Genomic DNA, 20,032 nt, shown 5'->3' with positions numbered 1-20,032 from the left:
TGTAAATTCATTGTGCTTTTCAACAGTCTAATCTCTCAGACTCTACATTTAAAAGACTACCTTGTAAGTTCATGTGATTGATGAAGTTGAAGGACCTGTTTCTGCATCTGGGTCTTAATAAAGACAATGAACTGAGTTGAGCCTACGTTTGCTTTCTTCCTGGATCTTTTCAAGTTGACCCGGACTGGTTCACTCCAAAAGGGGGGAAAAATGCCCACTGTGTGTAAATAACATACTGCTCCCTGGTGGCCAAGAGGTACATGCCAAAAGGAATCGCATCATGATCATTGAAATGAAGCAAATAGTTTCATTGTACATTAGCGTTCAAAGATCTGGGGTCACCCAGACAATGTAGTGTGTTCCATGAAAAGTAAAATAACTGCACAAGGGTTTCGGCTTTCTAGCACAATTAGCAAACACAATGGACCATTAGAATACTGGAGGGATGGTTGCTGGAAATGGGCCTTTACACCTTTATTTGCTGCTAGAATAGTTATCTACCACATTAACAATGTACAGTGTGTTCCTGATTAGTTATCCTCATTGAAATGTGATTTTTATTTTAAAAATAAGGACATTTCTAAGTGACCACAAACCTTTCAACGGTAGTGTATTTTTAGTTGTTGTTTTTTTTATTACATTTCTAGCATTCTCTGAGTTCTGCAGAGGAGATGAGAAGACCTGTGGAAAATATTTGTAGCTTGGTTTACCTCAGGTTCAAAGTTTCCAATGGGAATAAATACGTGCTTTTGCACCTTTTGAATTTGGCACCATGTCTGACAGTGTTCAGCTTCTGCCTTCCACTGTGCTCCTTGTCAAAACAATTCTACTCACGTGGGCTATTTCTTAGTGGGAATTCAACTTGCTAGTCTGTTTTTTTTTTTATCGGTGCCCGGACCCAAAAATCTTGATCCTCTGCACTACATGGCTTATCGAGATTCTGCAGACCTGTCACAAATAGAGGTGAAGCCACTCAAAATGGGCTTCAGTTCAAGGTTGAAGGTAGATGAATTTCCCATTCAGTTGATGAAATGAGCCCATTCATTTGCCTCCTCATCCAATTATAACCCAAATGTCAATCAGCACCTTTGCGGTGCCGTGTGTAAAATTCTGCGGCAATGTTCTTGCTAGCCTCAGAGCTGCAAAGCCAACCTTAATGAGAGGGAGAAAAAAAAGAACGTTACTCTTGATTGTTCCAACTATACAAAAGAAATGTGAAGCCGCGGAAGTGTTAAAAGTGTTAGATGTCCGAGCTGTACCAGCAGCAGCAGCAGCTTTAATTCGAGTACCTGTGGTTAAACCCTGTAAAGGAGACTTATTAGTTATTTTTTTCCACTATTAAAGAGTTCACAGGTTAACGTTTTTGATAACATATCGCTTTTCCTGCATAGCCGCTTAATTTCCATCCAAAACAAAAATGTGAGTTGGACATTTGTTTCTCAGATAACACGTGCACCTGCACTGTTCTTATACTAGTGTACATTTATTTTGAAGGCCTGATGTTTGACAGGATGTCTTGCCAATGTAGCTCCAACTTGGGTCAACAAGTGTTAGTCAACAAGTGTTGCCTTACAAAGATAAAGTTTTGTGCCCAGATTCGTCAAAGTTGCAGTGTGGCATATGTCTTGCTGTCTGTTGGACTTTCATGCATAATATGGTTCCAAGTGGCAGCCATTTTTTAGATTTCAAGAAAGAACTCAACTCGGTAAAGTTTGAAAATGGCTTGTCCCTTACTCCTCCCTGTTGGGTTCAGTATAGCATAAAGAGTCCTCATAAAGTGACGTTCTTTTAAAATGTTTTAAATATTTTTGTCAACACTGGGTGTCTGGAACGGATTGACTGGATTTTTATAATTTCCTGTGCCATTACTGATTTGATTTCCCGATAATTTAGTTTTAGACAGACTTTCTAGGGCTGATTAATCACGACCCAAATGAGCCTGTTTTATTGCTCAAAAAATGTTATTAATCGAAAAACTTCCCCTTTCATTTAACATAATTTATGAGAGAAATTCACATATGCAAAATCACTTTATAATTTACTTACTGTCTGTAGAATATTTCCCATTTAATCCATGGACAAACAAACATGAGCAAGATTGCGCAATTAATTCCCGTGGCACATTTCATTCCATCCTCTCATATTTATGATCTGTTGATCTGAAGCCCCGCAACGATGCACGCGCGAGTGGATCGATTGCATGGATGAGCGTTTGCATGCGTGTAAGGGAATGCACGTAGAAGAGGAGGAGGAGGAGGAGGCGACGGTGGCAGAGAAGAAGGAGGGTGGAGTTCGCAGCTTGCGCTCCTCCACCGGCGCACCTCAGCGCGCATTCGTCGCCTCCTGAGCGTTCCCATGCAGAGCTTGATGTAAGCCCGCCGCACCCGTCAACTTTCCAAGCGCTTTTTCTTCACTTCCACCAAGCTTAGCCACCCCGGATTCCAACGCTCGACCCCGGGCAGCCTAGGCTGGCGCTCCCTGCCAGCAGCATGGAGGGTGACGTGATGGATAAAGTGGAGACCACGGCGACGACAGTGTGCGACTTGGACCCGAGCAGCGGGAGCATCCCGGCTACCAAAGTGGAGATCACAGTCTCCTGCAGGTGAGGGAATGCATGCGACCAATTAAATGCAATTTAAAAGCAAACATAACTCTGCATTTGGTGAAGCTCTGATTATCAATTGATTGTTAAATATGATACATGACTGTAATGTCATTTAATTCAATTATGTTTGTTCCACATCATTTGCAAAATTTGTCTGTAGTATTCACATTTTCAATTGTGGGGGGTTGCGGTTTACGCATTCAATTGCAATATTTAATCATTTTTTTCAATTGCAAGATTTTGTTGCGACTTAGAAATATGGACACATAAAAACTGGGATTGAATGTCTAGATTCCTGACAACAAAACAAAATATCACTGGCAGAAAATGAGTATTTTTCCACATTTTTTGCATATTCATCATTTGATTGCATTATCATTATTTGATTTGCAATATGTAACCATTTTTTTTAAATGAGCGTCTCCAAAATGTGGTTTCTCTATTTCATCAATGGTGTCAAATCTGAGCAGTTCAAAGTTTTCATTGTAATGAATATTCAGTCATTTCTTGGTCATATATTTAATCGTTCCCAAGATGTGATGGCAGTGTCATCATTTTTTTGGTCAAGAATATTAGCATGTGGAAGAATTGAGGTCAATATTAATTAATTTTTTTTCTGTCATCAAATTCAGCACTACTCTTATACAACGCTCGTGTGTGTGCGTGTGTGCGCGTGCATGTGTGTTTGGGTGACATCGACTGTGTAGTTGCTTCTCGCCAGGTCAACTCCCAGCAGCCCCCTCCCCCCCAGGGGATGGGGTCATAAGTGTTTCACAAAGGCTGGGAAGCATTTGTCACACAAGCTCAAGTGCTTAAATTGTCCATCTCCCATGCTCAATTCTGTCTCGGCAAAGGCCCCTCTTCTGAATACAAGCTTGCATGCTGGTTGCTCAGGGTGGGGCAGGGTTGCCTGCGACCGCTTCTCTGCATCTTCGCATCGCTTGCCGTTTAAGACATTTTAGCTTGGTGTACTCGCCGGGCTACGACGGCGTGTTCATTATTCATTCATAGATCCATTATGGATGAGTTTCATTTCACGTATGAGAGAGACACGCAAGAGAGGTGCAGAGAATGAGTGTCACACCTTCCTCCATCTCCATTGGCCTCTTGTTGTTCATCTCACCGCTTACCGGTGCGGCTTCCTGACTTTGATTGAATTGAGACTGTGGAAACGTGCGGGGAGTGGTGAAAGTGTGTACGTGCGTGTTTGTGATCAACTGTGTGCATGCATGTGTGTGTGTCTGTGTGTTTGCGTGCATGTGTCTGCGTGCGTCTGTGTGTGGACTTTGTCAAACTTCTGGGGAATTGTCATCACTGAGCTCCAATCAGAAGCACTTAAACTCGGCAGATGGGTGAATCTTAATTGTGAATTGTTTTCATTCACTTATTAATATGGGCGGATGATGGTGCTAACGTTTGATCAAAAGAAGGCACTTTCATGGCTGGAGAAAAAAGAAAAAATCAACCGCACGCAAGAAATAACCATATGTATGGTAGAGTGAACAGGAAGTCAGTCTCTTTGGTTTTGAAGGCCACTCTGGCCAAGTTCCAAGACTTGTAATTTGGCAACTCCTACAAGGGAATCCACCCAAATGAATTGGAAGCAGCTATCCAACAGAGAGGCAATGCCTTTTAATGTAGCTGCCACATGGTCTTTGATTTTCATTATCAAAAGGAGGTTGGAGGGCCCTTTCTTCACTGCGTCACTCATGCAAAAGTAGTGTTGAAAGAAATTAATGTTGTCATATACAGTAACAATAGCTCAAAGAAAATGTCAGTTGCTGTAGATTTTGCACAAACCTGGTGGTGAGTAGCAGCTAGACCCTTCTGATGCACATTTATGTGTCATCAATCCCCCCCCCCCCCCCCCCTGGCCCCCATCATACATAAACTTGTGATATGTGTTGATGGCTCCAGGCGCTGTAGGTCTGCAGCTCCCTTGTTTGTCATTAACGACTCTCCAAACAAAGACTTGCTTCTGGCCACACTTTTCCAGGATAGAAAAATAATTTCTGCTGCCTGTGAGCTGTGTGAGATTGTCTGATTCAGACTCCAGCGCAGCAGCTCATTTCCACACAGGTCAGACCTCTGGGGAGCAATGCAAGACACTGCAAAACTCGCACACACTACCGTGATGCCATGAGATATTTTCAAGATACGAGCCATTATTCGGATGTTTTTATTGGTTGGATTTGCGAGCAAACCTCAATTCAATTTACACCAAGTAGCAGTTTGGTAGGAAAGAGGCTTAAAGATCTTTAAGACCACATTCAGGTAAAGTTAACTGTAAAACAAAACATAAAACAAAGACAATTACAGACTGTGTATTTAAATTGACTAGCTTTTAAATCAATACTGTCAGTTAAGCTTAATACAAAAAAAAAACACCATCGGCTCACAAATAACATCAGTTATCAATGGCTGTTTGAGCACAAAAGGTGGAGTAACACATATAGACAGAGAATACAACAATGTCAGTGAGGAAATAGGAAAGAAAAATAAATAATGTTAAAAAGATATTGAGAGAAATTAATAAATTCACAAATCTTTGGGTGGTGTATGCGAGCGCCCACTGTATGTTCCTTGGCCTCTGCTAAGAATGATGACTATGACGTACAAATTTTTTTGAATCTTTGGCATGGGTTCTTGAGGTTTTCTGTGTCCTGTTATTGTATGTCGTTGACATGTCAACCCAGATTTGTGTTGATCAGTAAAACTGGAGTTGAGGGCTTCTTTTTTTCGTTCAAGGAGGTTCTTCTTGGTTATTTATGAAAAATTAATCTTTGCTAAAATATACTCATCTGTTTCTCAGGCATATTGAGACCCACTAAAAGGTAAATAACTGATTCAAATGATAAGACACCATAGTCTGAATGCAGACTGTCAATGAGTATTTAGAGACAAAAGAAGCAAGATGCCTCACAATTCTGTCTAATTTATTTAGTCAGCCCGAAACTCCCAGATTATCGAGCACTTGGAATTGAATTGTGGCGTGCAGCCCTGCAGGCGCTCTTATATTATCCACCAATATTACTGCGAGAAGAAAAAAGTGTGACGGGAGGGTGGGTGTCAGACAAGGGTCTTATCAAAGCAAGTGTGTATCCGCGTTACGGCATATGGCTCTGCGTCAAAAGTTCTGATTGGTTTGGCTCCAGGGTCAGCCAGTGATCATAGCCTGGATCGTCTCCCTGCTTGGTTTTGCGCCAAGTTGATCCAATGACTTCACACAGCTGATTCTACAGTCTGTTCTCCAAAGGTGGGGGAACGGGTCACATGATGTGTGTCGAGCCAGACTGGACTGCCAAGTTTGCAATCTGCGTTGATGCGAAGTTGCAGAAGGCACCCCAAAGTGAAAGTTGTGATGATCCTGGTGGCTTACATCTGTAGAATATATCGAGGTTCTATTGAAGTCTAGTAGTTGTTGCCCCATATGTCTGAACAGTAGCTAAGATGTGGTGAAATTAAAGAGTGGTAGAGAATTTGAAGTGATGTGTTATCCAAGACCTGCTTTCCTTTTTCTATTGCTCCAAATTGTTTTTGAAGCTTTATGGTGAATGGCCTTTCACTTGTATAGCAATTCAGGGTTCAGCATTTTGCTCGAGGACACTTAGAAAATTGGGCATAACGGAATGTATGTGAGATGAACCAATTGTGGAGCCATCCCTCATTTGCATTAAAATCAGGGCAGCGTGCTTGACATTGTGGATATAGAAATATACTCGTTTGGATTCATGGATGATAATATTAATAAATAAAATAATTTTATAAATATGAATATTTTTAAGATGATTATGATTTTAATTTGTTCAATGACTTGATTTCATTTGTCTGCCTGTGCCACAATGAAATCACATTACACCGGTTGCGCTACACAGTAGACCTCCTTTTAGCTAATCTAAAATGTCTTTTTGTATTCAAATTTGCAGATAAGCCAGTCGGCACAGCAGGTACACCCAGTGAGGCATTGCTACCAAATTCACAAAAACGCTAAACTAGGGCATTGCCCCTGCTCCAAAATGAAAATGCGCTCATTTTTATGCTCTGCGCAGACTACGTACTTTCTGCTATGAAATTGTTGGATGAATTGAAGTGAGGCAAGTCCCTTTGCCGTAACACCCAAGGAGTTGTAAAATGCCCCCAAACATGCCAAACGTTGTATTTATTTATTTATTTCATCCTTACTGTGCTTCTAATATGGATACTTTGTGTAACATTTTTGTTTGGTTGCGTGCCGTGTGATTTCAGATGATAGTTCAGTACAGGCTTGGAAACATTGCGCTTTAAAACCATTCAGTCAGCGTGACTGATTGATTGGAGCAGTGCAGCATCCAATCAATACATTCCATCGCTGGGAGGAGGGGGGGTGGGGGGTAACTAACACAATCAATCTGCTCCCGAGGGGGTCATTACCTTGGACGTGACCGCCGTCAGGAGCAGAATCCAGGCCTTCTGATTGACGCTCCCTAAGGGCGAAGCAACCATTTTTTGCACCGCTCTGTACTTCCTGTTCCCAGCTATGACGAATGTCTTACACGTCTTGAACATAGCTCAGATAATTTGACACAGAAAGTACGTAAGACTTAATTGACTTCAGTCAAGTGAATGGCATTTAAGTTTAATAGGTCTATCAGCACAGAGGAGTAGTGGTTAGCATGTCTGTCTCACTGAGGAGAGTTTCCAGGTTTGAATCTTGGCACAGGCCATTCTGTGTGGAATTTGTGTGCAATTTGTGCTGATTCCTTGGTATCATCCTAATGCAAACACAACGACACGCCTTGTTGAGTGTTCACTGTGCTCAGCGCTTCATCTTGTATCATTTGTAACACAGTGCAGTCGCTACGAAGGGCAGGAAATAGCCAAGAGTGAAAACAATGCGATCCCTCCTGGCTCAAGCTGCTTTTGTCACTATTCTCAGATGGCTCCTACGGCTCCAAAGAGTGTGTTTTATGAACACCCCACTGGTTTAGGAAATGTGAAATGACTGACAGGTTTACAAGTGTTACGTCATTGGAAGACTCTTTCTTCTGTGGCTCTTTGAACTTCTTACAGTCAGCGGATCCGTCAACAACAAAATCAGCTTGCTTTTCCACATTTTAGTCCATTAAAATTTTACAATAGCCTGCAGGATTTTTCTTGTCTTGGGTGAGAGTATACAATTTTATAGAGTGCGTACTCGCAAATGGGGTACAAACTTGGCTATGTATCCAAACAAAAAAAAGTTGAAAGCTGATCGACTGCCAAGGAACTATGTTGAGGTTAGGCGAAGCGCTTCATCTTGACGGGGCTCTAACCAGGGGCGAAGCTCGGGTTTTGCCCCAAAGCTAGGGCTTCCCAGTGCCAAATTCTTAAATTCACCACTGTATTTAGCAACTTTTCTGACACATCTGGCCACTTTTTGTGATGTTATTGAAGACTCTAAGACGCCCTCCGGAGAAGATATTCACCCATCCGTGTCCACACTGCAAATGAATCCACCACAGGCTCATTCAACCATATCATCCCATAAAGCAAGCGACCTTAAAGGTTCAATTGTATTTTTTGTCATGGAGGCATTACTTCATAACCACGCCTCCAAGATACACTTTTTATTTAACTTGCCGTGTATACAGTCGGATTTTTTACAGCTAAAAAAATACTTATCTTAGCAAATATTATAGTATATATAGTAGTGTAAAAGGTTTATCAAAATCCAATTTTATTTTAAAAAGTTTTGATATTTTCGTGAGCGACTGTAACATTAATTACAGTTTAAACTTAATTAACACTGTGCTTAATATGGGGTGGGAATGTGTACTTAAATAGGATTGAATTAAATTTACTGCACATAAAAGGTAATAAAATATAACGAAGGGGAAGTAACAATTTAATGTTTCCTGGTGAAGGCAGCAATCTTTAAAATTCTACTTGGATGGATGAACAGACTGACAGGGAGAGCTCAAACTGTAAATTGAAAAAAACAGAAGCAGATGAAGAAGTACCTTTAATCTGACAACAGATCTTTTTTTTTTCTTTCTTAAACTTCAGCATGTGAAATAAATCAGCCAGACTCCCTTTGTATGCTACTGTGATGGCCAGCAGTGACATACCAAAGACAAAGGCACTGCCGAGCGAAACGTTGACTGACTGCTTAACAGTTTAATTTAATACTACTGAGTAGCCCAGAAACCCGAGACTTCATTAATGTATCGTCTGCAAATCGTTCTCGGAGAGCAATAGCTTCCAAATGTCAATAGCCTCGACCACGGCGATACTTCCTGTATGATCCGCTGCTTCATTGGCTCACGGAAGGACAAAGGATAGCTGAAGGGTCAAGTCTGGAGCAGCAGCAGCAGCACTGGAGAGAGTTAAAAAGTTCCCGTATGACATTAGAGACAACGATGGAAGGTGTACATTTTCAACTTTCCTTCACTTAGCTTTCTCCCGCACCCTGAGGCGCTCTTTATTTCTTTTCAAGTGAGCGCAGACACTGCATCTCCACTCACTTAGCGCTCTTTGAGCGGCACTCCTTTGTCTGACAGTGCCTCGAGCAGCTTGGGAGCAATCAAAGCAAACAGGAGGGACGGACAAACGGACGCAGAGTAGAGCCCTGGCGGAAGTTGGTTGAGATGTTTCAAATGCATATTTTAATATGCATTTACCAAGATTCCAGTTCGACTCAAGGCCGTCGTTTAATTCAGCAAACATCTGAATAATGGAAGCAAGTTTGAACTCACTATATGGCCGTGATTTGCTTTTCATAACCCAAGTGTGAACGTTTTGTAGTATTAACCTTATGTTTAGCAGATGAACCTTACCGACAAGTAAATAATTTTAAAATGTACAAACTGACAAACTACTTTTGGGGGGATCTGGAGGGTTGAGCTCGTTCAATGAGCGCTGCCGACTTCATTATCATTTGTTGACAGCTGCTTGACAAAAAATATACCTCCTCTCCGAAATGTCAAATGCAAATATGATGTGAAAAACTCTGAAGGAATTTAATTGCATTGAAGTGTTTGTGCGAAAAGTTAATGTTATTATAATCTCTGTCTGTGGAATATTGTCTCACTCTTCCCCATCTGGCCTCATTAATTCGTGTGAGTATTGAATTGCAATAAAACACTCTTGGGTTTGGCCACGTAAGCCTACAGGAAAGTAACTTGAGATTGTGATGTAAATTGTTTTGTGTGGATATTCTTCTGTTTTGCTGCTGTGCAATTGTGAATATGACCAAAAGGATTTTGCAAAACCACTCAACATCTGATCAGCAGCTGAAAAAAGCTTATTCATGACAAAAGTTTGGATTTCCAAACTCAAAATTTCTTCAAACTTACTAATAAAATGTTCAATTAACATTTTCCATGAAAAAAATGGGAAATTCTGAAAACTCTCCTCCAGAAACGATTAAAACGATTATAGCTAACATTTTTACTACTCTGGCAACATTACAGTGAAATCATAATTCTTCAATTCTTGCCATCATGCAAAGCAAATGTTTCATGATTCGATGGGATTGCCTGCAGTATTTCCATTTACTGAATCCTCGTAATGCAGAGCCAAACAAATGGCCAGGGAGACATCTGCTGACCTTCACTTTGGTTGCACCAGGTGTCTCTTCCTCATTCGCCTCCTCCTACACCTCCTTCATTATTCATTCTTCTCTCTGCAGGCCCGCAGTCGCAGTTAGCATCTCTTGAGCAAGTGAAGGAATTTCCATTTAAAATGCCTCTTTAAAGGGCAATTTGATGTAAATTTGAATTCTATATGTTGGTGTACAAATACCTGGGTGTCAGATGATAAATTCAACAACCAAGTCACTCTTACGTATTTGACTGACATAGCAGCAGCCATAATCTGCACCGTCCATGTTTGAAATGTTTTTTTTTTTAAGTTCTGACATTTTAAATCGTGCGGTAAAACTTGTTCCCTCAAGTTGGTGGCTGTGTTTGGTGCTAACGTAATTAAAGTGCTAATGACTGTGGATGCCAATTGATGCTAAGCTGATACACAGAGTGAGTTAGTCACGGATTTTCCTTTTCTTATCTCTCATGATAATGAAGCTGACAATATTCCAACAGGAGTCAGGTCATCCCGAATGTAATACCTCACAAAGCCGCATTTGTTAGCCCCACACACGTCTCTGTGGCAGAGGAATTTAGAATGACAAGCATGCCTATGATGCGCTGTTGCTTGGTTAAATCCGGTCCAAAAATCTCATCTCTATTCATTGAATTCTCACCAGTTCTGAGAGGGATGAAGATTGTTCCGACCTGCATGCAATTTATTTATTGGTGCAGCTCATCTGAAAAGACTTCATCGAGATCAGGATGTTTTTTTTGTGGAGTTGCTAAGGAGATCCCTAAGAGGGAATGACATAATGTCCTATTATAACTGTACCTAATATTTAGTCCTTTTTAATTAAAATATCATTTTAAAGCAATCCCCTTGCTTTTTGCAAAGATTTGGGACGAAACACCTGACACCAAAAACATGAGGGGGAAAACTAAATTATTGTCACACAAAATGCTAATGACTTTAGCATTAGGATGTCACCCTGTGGACTAAAAACGATTCTGACTTGTTTCTTCTCTCTTACAGAAATCTCTTGGACAGAGACACGTTCTCCAAATCGGATCCCTGTAAGTTATTTTTTCTGTATTTGTTTGTTTTAACTATGCATCTAAGCATTTATCCTATTATTTAATATTTTAGACTCCTACCATGTTTGAAATTAACCACTGAGTCTTAAGCGTTAACTGATGCGTTGACGCGGTCAGCACTTTTCTGCCAGCATCCTTCTTCTATTTCATTTGAGATGAAACTGTTCTGTTGATCTACTCTGGTTTCTCTTGTTCCACAGTGGTGGTGTTGTACACGCAAGGTGTGGAATGCAAACAGTGGCGAGAGGTAAGACCCCCATGCCCGCCCGCCCACCCACGCCTCCCTCAGGTCACCTCTATAAAACGCACATGGCCGCCCACGCCGTGTTTGCATGTGTTTGCGTTTACATTGCTAATCACTGTGCGTAACGATCTCCCATGCAAGCCCCAGGCCATTGACCGCTAAGCCCCAATTAGACCCAGTGGTCAAATTGAAGCCTGTTTACTAACATGGCATTATGAAACGAGGCTAGCTGATTGCCTTCAAGTAATGATTCTCCAGTCCTCTGAGTGGCGCTAATGCGTTCTACGAAGTCAGCACCAACTTATCCATCTATATGCAAGCCCTTTTATTTCATTCTGATGAATCACAGCCCCAACTTGCAAGTGGACTCTAGCAGCAAAAAATAAGATCAATCCTTCCATTCGTAACTCTAATGTGTTCTTTCTCAGAACAAAAATCTTGAAAAATAAGTGGCAATCAAAACCTGAAAATGGTCTGATTGGTTTTCCCATATTTTTCTCTTCTCGGTCAATTTGAAAGAATTCCCTGCTGAGACCTCCCTTGCTATGCTGCCAATCAAAACAAAAACACCCGCCAAGCAACAGATTCTCAGATGAAGGGTTATTGTTATTGATATTGCTCATTACTTCCCTGGGCTACATTGTGTGTGTGTGTGTAATGAAGCCAGAGTATCACGCAAGAAGGCCAGAGCCTTTCCTCAAACCTCGAACCTCAGCTCTGTGAGGTAACTCTTCCGCCGCCATGAGCAAGATCTCAGAACCTTTGGGCCATCTCTTGCTGCTGACAGAACAGTCAAGCTGTGAGTTAGTGACAAATCGAAGTGGTGCGTGTAATGTGTTTTTTGCTTTTCTGGAGGCCGAGTAGGCTGCTTGGAGTACTTTTTGCTTACCACCAAGCCGTGATCCAATTATTCTTCCCGGGAACAAACCCTCCAACTGGTTGACACGCTTGTGGGTAAACTGAATTTTAAGATCCTCTGGAGAGCCGAGTTTAGACAAACACTGGGACCTAATCTCAGTACTTGTCATGCCTAGAAAACACAACATAAGCGTTTGCAGCCACAACTGGTCTATGTATAGATTTGAGGACTCTCGGGTTTTGGGGTGGAAGTGGATGTATAGATTTAATTTTATGCCCGTTCTTTGTCTAGTTTGGCTTGCTTCGCGGGTCATGTATCATAATCTTATTTAAATCTACTCACATATTTCAATTTGCTCAGTGTATTAAGTGTGTAAAGGCTAATATACACACAGCCATCAGTGATTTATCTGTTGCATGAATATTTTACAGTATGCAAATACAGTTTTATTGTACCTTCTGCCATCTAATGAATGAGCATTGACGTGCTCTGTCTGTCACAATTCATTATTGGAAGAGATAATGATCACAGATTACCACATTATCTGTGGAGTAAACCACTGAGCCGTACCGTGAATAAACTTTAGCATTACCCTTCAAAATAAATGAATGACTGATACATGATTTGAAACCGGTAAAGCAATTTCCAGACCATTTTGCATTAGCTTTTTATAGCTAGTTACTTAGATGCAAGACTCTGCTACTTCCACTTACAACCCAGGCTAAACTTAGCTCCTCATCGACATGCAAAGATCTCAAACCAATTGAGATGTTGACACTTAAGCCATTTACGATTTTCCCAGTAGACAGGGCTTTGGCATCATCCTCTGGTGTCTTAGGTTGTTACAAAAAGATTCTACAGAAGAAGAAAATTGTGACGAGCGAATTGCAAATATGCAGGGGGTTTACTGCACATTTGTGATCATTTCCAGAGAAATAAAATTATACTGGATAATTTCCCACGGCACACCTGATGATATCTCATGGCAGTGCTTGGGAATGACTGTTCGAGCGGTGCTGGAAAATGAATCAACATGCCATCTCCTCTTGCCAGTTCTGAAAGAAGGAAGAAGACAGGACAAAGAGTGAGCAGCACCACATGTCTGCTTAGTCTGCTCCTGCTGATTTCTCCGGATTTCTCATTCGTTGCTGATGATGGCTGCTGGTTGGAGTGTAGTGTCACTTGAAGTGAAACCTCATTTATTTCTCTTACTCCGAGAATAGGATGTAGCAGTTGCAATGCGTAACATTCCAGATGCTGTCGTAACAGCAGAACGTATGTCCCATCCACTGAGTCTTGTATCAAAGTGGGTGAGGGTGCAAATAATTGAATCAAGGTAATTAGAGTGAAGTGTTTTCCTTTGGCTTTTTTCTTTTTTCCCCCTGCAGCATGATTGTGCAATTATTCTGTATTGCTAATGCAATCTCAGTTGATGAATTCCTGAAGACCCATACAGTGAGGTCTTGCTATAGACTACATTTTTGATTAAGTTTTGATTACGAGTGATGGATTGCCGAACGAACGGACGGATGGATGAACATTTTCAGATGAGTTGAACTCTAACGAATCACGAGCCTATGTTGATCTACTAGCTGTCTCCCAAGACACATGGCAAGGAGATTTATTCTCTTGGTGTGGAATTACTCGCTAATGACACCCGGTTTATGTGATCACTTTATCTTCCTGGACTGTCCGTTTAGTTGCACTCAAATCCCACACACGGGTAGCACTGCCAGGGTCACCGCTCCACTCCTGTTCTGTTTGCTACACACTGCATATCTTCCACACAGTGTGTAAGAATGCTTTGCTTCCCATTTCTTTCTTGTTATGTGCTGTCCTGTCCTATTAACCTCTGGTTATGTCTCCGACTCACAATTTGAAGCACTGCCTTCCCACTGCATAAATTGATTAAATTTAATCCCGATGTAATGTTAGTTTTAATGAATATTCATCCAAGCACAAAGGAAATGGGAGTATAATAATCTCATAATATAATGGATTAGATAACAGATCCACCGTACTGTTAAACACGACAGGTAAAATTTGAATATGATGTGAATGTCAGTGTTCTGCCGACACTAAACCGCCATTTTATAAATTGGGTCTTCTCACACAAGACAAACTCACAATAGAGACAAGTGGCTGTCCATACTTTGTTTTGACAATCCATGTACTGGGAACTTTGGTCATCTGTTCAAATTTGATGCATAAATTCATTAAACTAAGTTCTGCAGAATTGTATGTACATAAAATGTAGTAAATACAATGCTTGCAATAAGATGTACTTTTACGATACTGAAGATTGTTAAAGTTGGAAAAACGCATTTGATGTGGGTATTAGACATGGAAAGGTACATTATTGTACAACATACAATAATGACTGAGAAAATATTCATGTGCTTTTCATGTGCCTCCGATAATCATTTATTCATCATTATGGAGAAATTGGTATTTTATAGATTCATTTATTATTATTATTATTATCATATTTGTATGAATAATAATGTCTCCCGCTTCATTTATATAGAGGTGATGTTGTGATAGAATCATTGCAATAAACTCATCTTGCCATCTCTCCATGTTTTGACACAGTTCGGGAGAACGGAGGTGATAGACAACACACTGAACCCAGACTTTGTCAGGAAATACATCCTGGACTATTTCTTCGAAGAGAAGCAGAACCTGCGCTTTGACGTGTAAGTTATCCACTTTGATGAGCTGCTCGGAGGACTCACTGAGGCCGACTTGTGCGTGATCCACATGTGAGAGCTGCTTCAAATCTTTCCTACCACATACTCCATATAGCTTACTCGCTCATGCTCACAGCCAACAACTCAAAAGGGGGTCACTATCCATCCATTTTTTATAAATGAGTCACGTAAGAGACATTTCAATATTCAAGATGTGTTTCAATAATGACAATCTAGTTGGGTTAGAGGCATGAACAAAAAAAAGATGAATTAGAATATATCCACTATATGCGCCTCTGTTTAACCTCAAATAAATTTCACATGATGTTTTATGCCCCCGACATTTTTGCTTGACTTTATGAAGGGCTTTTATTAAGACGCATGCGAGAGAAGAAAAAAAAAAAAGTCCGCAACCTAATCTGTCTCAGGTGGTAGACTTGATTAAGATGAGCATTGTCAGTGCTAATGAGTGTCTGTACTGCCAACATTAGACTGGGGAAAGGCAATGTGGCAGCACACAAGAAATCTTCCTGTTCATTCGGGGACTTGTCTCTGCAGTGCATACATCATTTGCTATCCTAACACGTCAGGTTAATTTAATATAATTTGCAGTTAAAATTGTGCCTCGCAAATCTGCTTCTCATGCTGAGGAGACATTAAATATACCCCCATGTCCTTATTCGCTCGTCCTTTAACCTGACTCTCATTTTCTCCTCGTCTCGCTCCTCTCCTGAGGAATTATTCATTGGCACTGAGTCTCAATGGACCGCTATGAGAGTGATACATATTTCATATCAACTTTTATCCTTAATCTCCCCCCCCACTGTCAAAGTGAAGCAAGTCTTATAAAACTTGGCAAGATCCCATGTGCGGGGCCCTTTTGCATGCACGCACACACACACGAGGGCTGCAAAGGTCCATTTGCCAAGGTACTCAGTCCGCTTGCGATAATACTGTAACAGTAAAAAAAAAATATATATATATATATTGTCAATATGATAAATCTGTGTCTGAAACGGAACATGACTGGTGTTGAATCCAAAGCCAATGTGTCACTTAGAGGTGCACAGCGTCATTTAGAGATCCTTTATCCCAATGAGCAGGTCAGCGAGGTGCACTTTCATTTTGAGAGACGCAAAAATCAATTGCCGGACGTTGGACTGAGCACCCCACATTTCTCCTGAAACTCAGAGATGTTAAAAAGACTGCTGTGTTTTGCTTTATCATAAGCGCCATTTCCCTTGTGGACATCTCCTGAGAGTTTGGTCCTCTTCATTTGCATACTATCGTGATGAGAGTGTGGACAGCAGGGAGTCTCTCCCTTTGCAATTAGAGGGACTCATTTACATCTCTCTTTTATCACAGGAGGAGGATGGGGAGAAGGAAACCAAGGCCTTCTGGAGTTTAATTACTTTTGAGTTGACTGGCAGACGCATGCGACTTTAAGCCTTGTTTACACAGGATTTAGATTTTTTTTTCTTTCTTCAAAGGAGACAAATTCCTCATTTTATTTAAGCATGATTTGAATGAGTTCCCAGGTGCCTTACTTACTGTATTGGTCAAATTTGGGTCATTAGACAGCAATAAATATATATATACTTTTTTTTTTTTTTCATAGCTTGATGACTTTTCCAAAAGTTGCCCATGAAAAAAAAAAAAAAAAAAGATGCATTTTCTGATTGGTGTGTGGCAGCACAGTTACTCAACCTTTTCTACGCAGCTCATCTGTGCTATTGTTGGGAAGTGGAGCACTTTAACATGCTAAAGTGCTTTCTTTGTGTTTTCAGGTTTGATATTGATTCTAGAAGTCCCGATCTGGCCAAGCATGTAAGTAAAGCTCCGTGTCTGTGGAGCAGGATCTTAAGTGCACGTCGTAGACCCTCGGTGCGATTCATCACGCTTTTTTTTCTTTTTTTTTTTTTTTCATATGCGCCTGTCTTGAACCTTTTGGTTGTCTGCAAATCAAAGTATATGCCATCTAAAAACTTCCATTTGAGAAAATGATGAATCATGTGCTAAAATTATTTTGCTTTTAATTCCAGCTCTGACAAAGTGGAAAACATATTTTTAATTCCCCTGGAGATATACTAATCAACATTATGGTTGCAGCACACACTCGAGCATGCAGAAGTTTCACACTTTTATTTGAAATGAGAAACTAAGCTCTGTGCATGATTGCTGTAAGGTTTCGCCACATCAGCTTTCCAATTTCATTCTGGAAAAACAACAAAAAAAGACTGTGATTTATTTTCTAATTAATGACATATACATATTTGAATATAGTAATCCTAGTTAGCAACCTGCCCATCTACTTCACCCAGAACTAACATCAACAACTTCTCTCTCTACCTACTCAGCTACCAAATGTGTATTCTGAGCGAAACACTTATGCTTTGCATACGACCAAACATTCCTGCATCTGTGTTTCTTTTTCATTTTCTATTGTGAAGTTTTGCTGTGTGCCGCAGAAGCAGATGGCTTCTAAAACCCTTTCCAGTACGACTCTTGTCATTTCATCCTCCTTCCCATTCCGCCCTCACCATTATGCCCACCTAATCTTACCCAAATCGACCCCTTTTTGCTCTCCATCTTGCTTGATGATGATTTAAGTAGCGTGTGCTTTCTGCTCTCTTGTGTCATTGCTACTGCTGCCCGGTCTCTCTCTCTCTTTCTCTCTTTTGCTTTCTTGATTTCCTTCTTTCTCTTCCTCCTCCTTCTCCCCTTCCTTCTCCGCAATTGGGAAAAAGCCGGCCGACTTTAACGTACGTGTCTGCCTCAGATGTCCTCTCAATTCCGATTGTGCAATGTTTTTAATGATGCTCAATTACTTTCTTTGTTATTCCCGCATGAACATGCCGCCCATCCCTTTGCCCGAACCTGCGCCGTGTCTCCGTGGCTCTTACTGTCCCCCTCATGGCAGGACTTCCTGGGACAGGTCTACTGCACACTGGGGGAGATTGTGGGCTCTCCCGCGAGTCGCCTGGAGAAGTCTCTCAGGTACGTCTGTCCTAGTTAGCCTCATTTCCGACAAACAGTACCCCCGTTTAAGCACTCAAGGTCTCAAGGTGCCAAATCTGGCCTTAATTAGAATTATTTCATTTGGCACCATGAAGGAAATTCATTGTCAAATTCACAGTTCTTGCTAAATAGATATGTTGGTTTTAATTCTGGCAGAAAATGTACTCTTAAAAGAGTTTTTATTCAATTTAACAGCTTTTAGAGGCGTTTGTATACATAAATGCAGGTGGCAATTCTGCATGTAGTAAGTCATAACGGCCCTCTGAGGGAAATCCTACGATGTGGCCCACGATCAAAATAAGTTTAACACCCCTGCTCAAGAAGCTTTCCAATTTTTTTTGAATGGGAGAAGCTCAAAGCTCATTCATATGTGTCGCGTTATTTCCTCTTGATGTCACCCGTCAGAACATAATCAAGGCGATGATCCATATGTCAACTAGATAGAGCCATCTGTGACTACATCAGCCTGAACCATAAGACCATGTGCTCACTAAAGGAGGCGGCTAATTGAACACAACCGAGGGCTTCCTCAAAGAAATGACTGTCATTAGCAACGCAATCTAGCGGGAAAAAAATTACAAATCCTGTCAGACTCAAGCTGGGTTTTTTTCGTGGTTTAAAAATGCTTACTTTCATTGGGTTGGTATGGGAATATGAGATTTTTTTTTTTTTTACCAATTTAAAAGGAGGGGAGCAACAATTGATTTGTTCTGTATTGTTCTAATCTGGTGCGATTCACAAGTCAGTTGTGATTGTGTTTCCATTTCAGGCCCGATTGTTTTAACAAGTCAGGTGCAATTGTCTTTACACATCACGTGTGATTATCTTTACATCACGTGAAAGTGTTTACATGTCCAGGTGCCAACTTTTCACTTCAAGTGTAATTGTCCTTACATGACAAGCGTGATTGTTGTCACCTCCGGTGTAATTGTGTTGCCGTCGGGTATAATGGTCTTCACAGGTCAGATGTGATTCTTTTCAAGGTCCAAGTGTGATTGTGTTCACACAAGTGTAACTACCTTCACAGTTCTGGTGTCATTGTATTTAGATGTCAGTTGTGAAATGTTGTAAAATGTGCTTGTGTTGTCTTCAGAGGCTAGACAGATGGGCAGGCAGACAGACAGACAGACAGACAGACAGACAGACAGACAGACAGACAGACAGACAGACAGACAGGCCTAATATTTGGATTTAACACTTCTCTACACATTTTTTCCTTCTTCACACAAGAAATACGGCGATGGTATTGAAAGTGCTATCTTAAGTGCCCTTTGGTGCTGATAACAAGATGAGAAGCAGCAAACCTTGGGCCGCGAACACGTCAACGGTATTGATTCTGCTACTCAACCGATGCAACATGTCACTTGGCAACGGCAGCCGGTGATGGTATTTCAGATAGAGTTGTTGATAGGTTTTCATTCAGTCCTTTCCGTTGGGAAGATCTAAGACCCAATATTTGTTAATAAGTAATGGCGCGGCTCCATTTCCTTGTCATGCAGCCAACGGTTCTGAAACTGGGACTCGAGGAATGAAAGTAGAAAGGAAATGTGTTAGCTATGCTTTTAAAGGAGCCCTCCTCCAGGCACGTTGCTTTCTGAGGTCCCTTTTCCTCCAATTTTACACACTTCACCTCTCATCTACCCTCCCTCCTTATAGCCACTTTCCTGGACCACTTAATGTGCTCTCCAAATCCACATCGTCTAACCTCTATTTTAGTTTTCTCACCGACCCACCATGCGCCTTTGGTCTCTCCTACCGTTGGTATTTTATGACTGATTAATTGTATTTGACGAATTGACGTGTGAGATCCGATCTGTTCTAAATTCCGCCCTGGTGCTTCCCATGCTTGTTTTAGAATTGGTGAGATTGTGCCAGTCTAACTAATGTTGACATCTGTATGAAATATAACGGCAATGAACCGGGGCTTGGCGGCACAGAGGGATTGGCAGTTCTGAAGTTGTAGGTTTGATTCCAAAC

At 41.1% G+C, this 20,032-nt stretch overlaps 1 protein-coding gene across 2 annotated transcripts in view; it reads left to right on the top strand.

Annotated features, from left to right (window-relative positions):
• The window catches only part of cpne5a (copine Va), a 61,012-nt gene that overhangs the window by 8,411 nt on the left and 32,569 nt on the right, over positions 1-20,032 (top strand). The window contains exons 2-8 of one of the 2 annotated variants that reach the window (XM_049753099.2): positions 2,166-2,602; positions 11,183-11,223; positions 11,445-11,491; positions 14,940-15,043; positions 16,825-16,864; positions 17,785-17,799; positions 17,958-18,034. In XM_049753099.2, coding sequence (XP_049609056.1) covers positions 2,490-2,602; positions 11,183-11,223; positions 11,445-11,491; positions 14,940-15,043; positions 16,825-16,864; positions 17,785-17,799; positions 17,958-18,034 — 437 coding nt within the window. In that variant the 5' untranslated portion in view covers positions 2,166-2,489. The remainder of the gene's footprint in view (positions 1-2,165; positions 2,603-11,182; positions 11,224-11,444; positions 11,492-14,939; positions 15,044-16,824; positions 16,865-17,784; positions 17,800-17,957; positions 18,035-20,032) is intronic. The other variant, XM_049753101.2, reaches the window with a different exon arrangement.

This window comes from Syngnathus scovelli, chromosome 2 (assembly GCF_024217435.2).
Source record: "Syngnathus scovelli strain Florida chromosome 2, RoL_Ssco_1.2, whole genome shotgun sequence".
NCBI lineage: Eukaryota > Metazoa > Chordata > Actinopteri > Syngnathiformes > Syngnathidae > Syngnathus > Syngnathus scovelli.
Note: the sequence above shows the minus strand (reverse complement) of the source record. Positions and strands in the feature narration are given on the sequence as shown.